Source organism: Camelina sativa, chromosome 9 (genome assembly GCF_030686135.1).
Source record: "Camelina sativa cultivar CO46 ecotype springtype chromosome 9, ASM3068613v1".
NCBI lineage: Eukaryota > Viridiplantae > Streptophyta > Magnoliopsida > Brassicales > Brassicaceae > Camelina > Camelina sativa.
In genome coordinates this window covers 8,263,853-8,273,498 of record NC_141888.1, presented here as the reverse complement: position 1 = coordinate 8,273,498, position 9,646 = coordinate 8,263,853, and the positions used below count along the sequence as shown (strand labels likewise).

Here is a 9,646-nt window from a genome sequence, read left to right as displayed (position 1 = left end):
TGAATGGACCAAAATTGATAGGAAAAAATCATCGTTGGACATAAAAACATCGTGGAGCCTAAGAGGCCTAACATTTAGTACGTGAAACCCACATGGACTAACATGTTGCATCTCCCTTAGCTATTAAGTTAGAATATATATTTTTTTCATGTGTAATACAAACATATATACGCATAATGTCTGCATTTACCTGCATTGTTTTTTAAATGAATAGAGTTTTTGGTTAGATACTTTCTTTTTTTTCTCACTGAAATTTAAAATCTTATTAAGAAGAAAAGATGGAGTCAATACAAGTTTGGCTGCATCAATCAAATCTAAGAGTTATAATTGCAAAATTTGTTGAAACAAATCCAAGTTTGAAGGGAAAAAAGCAGAGTCAAAACATAGTGATTAGCTTCTTTTCAGATATACGAAACGAACTTCCTCAAACAAGGGCTCTTGACTTTGATATATGAGGTGTATTTTTATGGTCAGTAGTTCTTCAAAGTCGTTATAAATGCATGCTATATTATATAGCCTATATATATAACTCCAAATCTTATACTATGAGACAGTAGCTCAACAATTACAACATAATTTTTGGTATGCAATGCATGCTTTGTTGTATTCAAAATATTCATCAGATAACTAATTTTAATAATTTAAATCCGCGGATATATATATCGTTATAGGACATTGACTTTACTCTTCCATAAACACCAAAAATCGATAGCAACAAAACTGACTGATTGTAATTTTTTATTTTTATTTTTATTTTTTTTTGTAAAAGCTATGAGTTTAAGCTCACATTGCAAATACACTAAATTATCAAAATTATTTTTAGAAATAGAAAAATTATAGTCAAGGTTTACAAAGACAATAACAATAGTATATTATAAACGCAAACGAACTTGATGATTACTACGTATAAGTTTTTAATATTCTTTGTAGTATAATTACTTTTCAAATGACATATGAATGGTCAAATGACATATATATATATATATATGTATATTTATATGTATATAACTTGTAATGGAAAATTCTGTCTTGAATACTTTTCTCAACCTAGCTATAAGCCATAAAACTGAGAGGTAAGGACTGGTGCGCGTATTGTCCTTTTTCCCCGAACGTCTTATTTGTCTTCTTTCAAATAAAACAACAAAAGATATATGACTGTTTACGTTCTGGTCACTCAAAATGTTATACATTGTTTTTGTTAACTATAGCTAATAGCCTAATATCATAGTAATGATGGCTAATCATTCAACTTTTTTTGATAACCATGAACTACTTCAGACCTAGGTACTCTTATTTCTTGGTTTTTTTTTTTTTTTTTTTTTTTTTTTTTTTTTTTTTTGCTAAAACTGTTAATATCATTAATATAATGAAAGGTTTGGTTTTAAAGCCTTTTACATTTTGATTCCTTGGCAAAAAATAATAAAAACAAGGGGATCAAATTTGGGAGATCACTAGAGAGTGAAATCATGCTAACCAAGCTTGCAGTAACTTTTGAAATTGCTTTCTGTGAAGGTTTGCAAGAATGATATTTCGGAGCTCTCTATCCAAGAGTCGGAAGGTGATTGCAGGTGTGAGTGCATCGTGATTATGGACGAGATTGATCCTCTGCTTCCAAATGTTATAGACTACGGCTTGAGCAGTTTGCGATGAGGCTCTGACCCAAGATAGCAGTTTTGACCAAGAGAGGATAGACACTCGAGAAGTGTCAAGTTTAGCAAAAACTCGATTCCAAATACCTTGTGCGAAGTTGCAGGTGAGTAGAAGGTGATCCCTTTCTTCATCCTCCAAGTCGCAAAAAGGACACTTTGGGGATGGTGAGATACCCCATTTGAACAAGCGTATCTTTGTAGGTAGTCTTTTTCGCTGAGCAAGCCACATGAATGAATGCTTTGGTACAGAGCCTCTGAACCAAATAGCGTCATGCCAATCCACCTGATCTGATCTCGGTCTTAGAGTTTTCCAGGTTTCTGACGAAGAGAAACCATGACACTTGACCTTATCTACCATCCAAAAGTAGGCATCTCGGGTAGAGGCTGAAGAAGGACAAGAGGGAGGCGAGAGCATGGTAAGATACGCGTGGAGAGTGAGAGCTGCATCAGATCGCGGTGGTGGGAGGTTCCATCCCAAGGGAGAGCAAGCTTCCTTAACTTTGGCATTCAAGGGAAGGCGCAAATGACTCGGACTTGAGGGACCTAAAGCCTTGATAAGAGGTCCCAATGGCATCCAAACATCAAACCAGAAACTAGCTGAGTCTCCATTTCTGATAGCAACTTTAATGAACTGCTCTGCAAGCGGTCAAAGCCTTAGGATCGCTTTCCAAGTCCAAGAATCGCGTGGGGATTCATTGAGGCTCCAAAAACTGGACTGTTTAATATTATGGAATTTGTGCCAAAGAGCCCACAGTGAACCTGAGTCAGAGAAAAGGAGCCAGAGGAACCTAAGGCATAAGGTGTTGTTCCATTCAGCGAACCTCCTACGTCCGAGACCTCCTTCTTCTTTTGGTAAACACACAGAGGACCAAGAAACTTTCGCCCTGGTGCTACCATCAATCTTGCCTGTCCAGAGAAAACGAGAGCAAAGAGACTCTATCTTCTTTAGACATCCTTTGCGAAGAATGAAGGTCGAAATCCAGAAATTTATAGTCCCTGAGATGACAGCAGCGATCAGATGACAGCGACCAGCATAAGAGAGAGACTTCACTGCCCAGCCATTAAACTTTGAAGTGAGTTGGCTGAGCAAAGGGTCATACTCAGAGATTTTGAGCTTCCGATGCATGAGAGGGAGACTCAGGTACCGGATTGGGAGAGACGCTTGGGTAAAGCCGTGTCTTGCAATCGCCGTTGACTGCTCCAAATTTAACCCGGCGTGAAATAATTGAGTCTTAGCCTTATTGATGCCCAAACCAGACTAGGAAGCAAAGCCATCCAATGCTTCACCAATGCCATGGAGGGATGCTTCTGAGCCATCGAAAAATATCAAAACATCATCCGCGAACATCAAGTGTGTAATAGACAAACCTGATGTTCTGGGATGGTAGTTGATATAGCCTTGGTCAAATCTCGTTTGGAGAAACCTTGAAAGAACCTCTATACTCAAATCAAACAGATATGGGGAGACAGGATCTCCTTGCGGCATTCCCTTGGAGGTTTTGAAATAACCACTCGAGTTGCCATTAATGCAGATAGAGAACGTTGGAGTGGTGATGCATTCCCAAATCCAACCAACAAATCTTTTTGGGATCCCTATAGCCTTAAGAGCGGATAGAATGAAAGGCCAGCTCACTGAATCAAAAGTTTTTTATATATCCACTTTCAGCATAGCTCTTTCTCCAATGATTTTTCTGTTATAACCTTAAACTATTTCAGTCGCCAGCAACACGTTCTCTGCCAAAAGTCTTCCAGGGATAAAAGCGGACTGAGATGGAGAGATGACATGTGGCAAAAGCCACTGAAGCCGAGATGCTAGGAGCTTTGAAATAACTTTGTAGTCTATATTAAGACAGGAGATTGGTCTAAACTCTGTCACTCTAGCTGCATTGGGAGTCTTTGGAATCAAGATGAGCGTTGTAGCGTTCCACTATGATAACAATCTCCCTAAAGTGAAGAATTCCATGACCGCATCTGTTATCTCCACACCAATGATAGGCCAGCAACCAATGAAGAACTCAGCGGAAAAACCATCGGGACAGCTTGTTTTGTTGCGTGGTAGGGAGAAGAAAGCCTCTTTGATCTCCTCCTTTGTAAACATCTTCTCCATGAACTGTTGTTGAGCTAGGGAGGCTTGATATAGGAGGAGAAGCTCCATGTCGCTATGAAGTAATCCCGGCGTTAAGTCTGGGCTTCCCAGCAGTTCAGAGAAGTACTCACACAATGGTTTCTAATATCCTCTTGCAACTCAATCTTCACATCATTTGAGCCCACGAGATAATGGATATGATTTTTGGCTTTCCTAGTGGCTGCAATTCTGTGAAAAAAACGCAGAGCTGCAGTCTCCATCTTTAAACCAAGAGATACTCGTCTTCTGCCGGAGAAAAGATTCCTCCGCCCTTAACAGCCTGTGCCAAATCTCCTCCGCCTCCAGTTCCTGAACTGCATTAGCAACTGTAGGATTAGCCAAGGTATTACTCTGTAGGAGTAAGAGATGATCATGGGCTTGAGCTACTCGCTTCTTGATACCAGAGTAGTTTTGCTTACTGAAGCTCCGAATTGGACCCTTTAGTGACTTTATTTTTCTGGAGACTCTGAACATTGCTGAACCAGTCACAGGAGAACTGAACCACTGCTCAGCTACAAGGGGAAGAAATTCAGGGTTCTGCAGTAGAAAATTTGAAGAACATGAACAACCTTTTTTCTCTTGAGGTACCAGTCTCCAAAGTAACTTCACAAGAAGCATGGTCTGAGAAGTCAGGTTCTCCAAACACCGCATAAGATGAAGGGTAGAGCTCGAGCCAGTGAGAGTTAACCAAAACTCTATCAAGCTTCTTAGAAATAGTCCGAGACTTTGACTTGTTCCACCACATGAAAGAGTTTCTTCTAAAAGTCAAGTCCGACAAATCAGAGTCTAGAAGACATTCCCTAAAATCTCTTAACTTTCGTCCAACGTTTAGAGTGGCGGGATTGGAGTGTTCGCCAGGGTGAAGAACCTGATTAAAATCCGCTAAAACAATCTAGGCTTTACTAGACATAAAAGGCAAGGTTGCAAAACTCATGATCTCAGCCCATATATCCTTTCTTAGTCCTTCCTCATTTTCTGCATAGACTATCGAGAGAATCATCCAATCCTTTGCTGCAGGAAGCAGGACCTCACACGTCATCATCTGTAAAGATTTAGACATCACCACTACCTGAACTCTTGGATCCCAGACAAGCCAGATTTTCCCCAAATCTGAATACCCATAGTTGTCGTAAAAAAACAAGCCAGGGAGAAGGTTATTTAAAAACTTCTTCATCTTTTCCTGCTTGACATGAGTCTCTACTATACCACCAAAAAGGGAATTTGTTCCCCTAATCCATTTTATAAATCCGCTTCTATGGCTATATATATTGAAGCCACGTACATTACGACAAAAAGGTTACACATAGGAAATTATGCAATTTTGAGGCTCTTGCCTCGAAGAACCTTGCGCTGCCTCTTCGACAACACCTTTTGGAAATTATCTTCAAAAGCGTCCCCAACGTCTTCTTCTCCGCTTGAAGAGAGCATATCAGAGGAGTCAGATTCTACCACTGAAGACTTCCCAGAGCCCTTGGAGCTGTTGTCTAGCATGTTGGACGACTTACTAGACTCTCATTTCTCGAATTCGAGCTGGTTTGATGGAGGGGAGACCAGCATAGAAGGGGGAACCATCGACGGAACAGCTGAGGTAATGGGTTTTGCCGAGACTTTAACATAGATTTGGTTCGGAGCTATAGTTTGTCCTGGAGCCCCTACAGCCGAGTGGGACTTTTTCTTTTGTTGCCTCCTCTTCATCTTAGACTCATTCAGGCGGGGACATGACTCCATGGAATGAGTTGTAGAAGAACATGAGGGACAGGTAATAGGAGCCTTTGAGCATCTCTTCAAAGTGTGACCAATGACTTTGCAGAAAGAGCATATAGGTGGCATCCAGGGACTGGATACTAGGACTCGCGCTATCTCACCAGATTCAAACTGGACGTTCACTGCCTCTGGAAGTGGTTTTCTTGGGTCGATGATGGTGAATACTTTTGCGACTTCAAGATTTGATTTGTTCGCCGTTGAAGGATGTAAGTGTTTGGGCTCCCCAACTAGTCCAACTATATACTCAAGACCTTCTTCGTTGAAGAATTGCAAGGTAACATTTCTAAGTTCTAGCCAAATGGGAGCTGAGGTCAGTTTCGGTTTCTTTGGCACAACTCCTGGTTCCCACTTTGCCACGAACATGGTTTGCCCTTCAATTTATCATAATCTTTGGGAAATGTTATGATTTCTGGTAGAGATGTTCGGGATGCAGAAGAGGAAAACGTTTCCATCCAGCTTTGAGACAGAGACGTCCCTATATCGCTTTCTCCAAATACCGTTTACAATATTATGGAGCGTACATTGAGTTGGCGGGTCCGAGTAGAACTGACCCAACATAAAACAATCCCATGATTTGCAGTTGTTCTCAATCACCGAATTTGGGATTTTGACGCACACTTCACCTGATGGAAGAGTGAAGGATGCACCTTTATTTTTGAGCAGCTTACCCTTTACTAGACTGACCCATGAATCATCCTCAGGGGAAGCTTGTTTCCTCGATTTGTCAGTAGGTGGGTCATCTAGGCTATCTCAGAACTTACTGAGATTTGAGGGGTTGAAACGGGCGAGGCCGAATCAGCGCCTATAGGCTTAGGAGTAGAATCCAGGGACTCTCCACCTTGCTTAAGCTCACTTACACTTTCCGCGTTCTGGATCGGGTCCAGATATATGGAGGTAACAAGAGCGATGGCCAAGTCTGTCCTTTCGGCAGTCGATTGGGCATATTCAGTGACTTTAGAGATGGCGGGATGCTCAATTACGGCCCTTGAAGGAGCCGAGGGGACCAGAGGAGGAGACTGTGGCGAGAGTGGAGGTGAAGGCTGAGATGGAGCTGAGAGAGAAGAAGAGTGAGAACCAGGCGAAGGGGAACCCTTTTTCGCTACTTTTGCTTCCCCATGAGGGGAGGGAATTAAAGAAGGGAGGGAGGAGGGTTCCAACGTCGTGATTGACGACAGCAGAGGAAAGAGAATGCACTCACTGTATCGCTTTTTTAGAGAGAGAGAAGAAGTTTTGACCAGAATCGAGAAGCCGAACCAAAAAAGCCCAGGTACTCTTATTTCTCTAGATCTAAAATCAGATTTTGGTCTATTCTCTTTGGGGATATCCTTTCTTTGAAGAGGACTTGAACCTCTTTGTTCGTGTTTCTTGTTCTTATCCAAAAAAGCTACTAAACCAAGAGGCACATTATGCATTTGTTCCGTGAAATTCTGCTATCATATCTTTTTTTTTTTTGAATTTAATGTTACATTATATTCAAAGAAAAAATTAACTGTTTTACAACAAGTGCAACAGTAGCTTAAAACAGAAGCTTAAAAACAAACAATTGACGAAACAATAAGGTAGGAGAAATTGAGACTGCAACAGAAGCTAAGACTGAGAGCGGGCGAGGAGACAACGTTGGTAGCCCTCAGCATAGCGATGATTCCCCAGACGTTGGATCATGGTAAGCTGATCCTTGACTTGCTTATCCACCCAACCGATGAGGATGTCTATAGAATGAAACGGCTCCCCATGCTGCTTACCATTCCATTCACGCCAAACAGTATGATGCACAGCCTAAAAAACATAGCAGATAAGAAATCCATCTACCTGATCGCAATGTGGTTCGGAGATATAGGCCACGACCGCCGTCCAATCAGTAGTATAGCTAGTGTTGAGTAGACCTTTAGCAAGAGCAGACCATATGGGTGATACATACTCGAATGTGAAGAACAAATGATCACGCGTCTCCAAATGCCTGTTAAAGAAGCCGCATAGGCCCGTTAATGCTCTGTTCCAGTGTGCCATACAAGCCCCAGTTGAGAGTCTATTCAGAACCGCCAACCATGCACAAAATGCAAATCGCAGCGTCGCATGAGTAAACCATACCCCCTTGTGCCAAGGCACTGTATTTGACGTTGTTCTTATATGGTTCCAGGTATCCTTTGTGGAGAACTTCGGCCGAAAGACATCATTCTTACCCCGCCAGACTACAACATCCTCCTGTAAACTGCGGTGTTGCCATTGCAGATGCAGAGAACTTTCTATTTGCATTAAAAAACCAGAGCAATGCCGTCGTTGATGACGACTAGCCCACGCTTCGGCCACTGAACTACGCCAGCCAATGCCTGTATCAATAACACCACGAGGGCCCGAAACATCAGCAAGAGTACCCAAATCAGACCACAAATCAAACCAGAAAGATGTTTTCTCCCCATTGCCCACTTGAACTTTATAGAAAGCTTTTAGCAGCTTCTCGATACTTGAGCAACTTACCCCTAATCCAAGAACCCGAGTTTGTGGTCATGTTGAGAGAACATAAAGAAGCACTCTTAAGAAGAGTAGAATTGACCCACTAAACCCATAACTAGTCACTATGAGAAACTATTCTCCAGACCAACTTCAATCAGCTTACGTTATTTGCCTCAATCAAAGACCTTAAGCCAATTCCTCGTTCTTGTTTTGGTCTGCAAACATTACTCCACAAGACGTTTGCTTTGTGAGAGTTCATCTCTGAGCCCAAACAGAGAAATGTAGAGCAAAGCTTATCAATTTCTTTGATGCAGGCTCGAGGAAGTCTAAAAGGCTCCAAGCCAAAAGTTACAAGTAGTCCAGAGAACCAAACTTATGAGACTCAACCTGCCTGTAAACGACAAAATATCTTACAGTCCAAGAACCAATACGATGACGCAGCTGCTCAAGTAACGGGGAGCAGTCAGCGATGGAGAACCTTCTAGTGACTAAGGGCAAACCCAAATAACGCACCGGTAAATGCCCCAACGCAAAAGGATACCGGTTGGCTGATTTTTTGATCCGCAACATAAGTAGCACCAGCCAAGTACAAAGTAGATTTTTCGAGACTAGGGCGGAGAGGCGTGCAAAGGCAGAGAAAACATCAACAATGCCATTGATGGACCGAACCTTACCATTAGAGAGGACCATAAGATCATCTACAAATCTGAGATGTGTGAGACCGATATTCTTACAACAAGGGTGATAATCAAATTGTCTTGCTCCCGCAGCCTTGTGCAACATCTTAGAAAGAACGTCCATGCACACAACAAACAAGTAATGGGATAGTGAACATCCTTGGCGGAGAGCTCGCGAACTACGAAAATAACCTGCGATCTCACCATTAACTTGGACTGAAAAAGATGATGTGGTGACACATAAGGAGCCAATGGATGAACTGTGATGAAAAATTGAGAGCCATAAGAACTTTAGTGAGGAAGGACCATTGCACTGAGTCAAACGCCTTAGATATGTCGATTTTAATTGCGCAGCGAGACGAGAGAGCTTCCTTATGACAGTCTTTAACCAACTCAGTCGCCAAAAGAACATTTTCAATTAAGAGCCGATCTTGAAAAAAAGCAGATTGATTAGCAGAGATAAATTTAGGCAGTACCTTCTTGAGCCTATTTGCAATGAGCTTCAATATCACTTTATAGAGGACATTACAGCAGGAAAATGGTCGGTAGTCTTTCATTTTAGTTGCTCCCAACTTCTTTGGGATAAGAGCTAGTATGGTAGAGTTGATTCCGGTGGGTAAAAACCCTTTAGCAAAGAAAGATTGAACCGCTAAAATGAATTCATGTCCTACTATATCCCAGGCAGCTTTGAAAAATTCTGCACTATACCCGTCAGGACCTGGTGATTTATTATTCGGCATAGCGAATACCACCTGCTTGATCTCCTCGCCTGAAACAATGCGAGTTAGGGACCGTTGATCCACATCTGAACAGCGATACATCAACAATTGCTGTAACCCCTCCACCGTTGCGCCCTCATAATCACGAGGGTTATATTGCAAAAAACTTTGAAAATGTCTTACCGCCTCATCTTTAATCTCAGCCATAGACACCACCAACTTGCCATCGGGACATTGAATCTCCTTGGTAGTGTGCTTTCC

General features: G+C 41.9%; 1 protein-coding gene across 1 annotated transcript; it reads right to left on the bottom strand.

Moving 5' to 3' along the window:
- Window positions 1-3,948: 3,948 nt before the first annotated feature.
- On the bottom strand, window positions 3,949-5,265 carry LOC147937909 (uncharacterized). Its single transcript, XM_087465354.1, has 4 exons — window positions 5,109-5,265; window positions 4,678-4,884; window positions 4,363-4,560; window positions 3,949-4,286 (listed from the first exon to the last, which is right to left on the bottom strand). The coding sequence occupies exons 1-4, from the start codon at window positions 5,263-5,265 to the stop codon at window positions 3,949-3,951; spliced, it is 900 nt and encodes a 299-aa protein (XP_087321480.1).
- Between the last annotated feature and the right edge of the window lie 4,381 nt (window positions 5,266-9,646).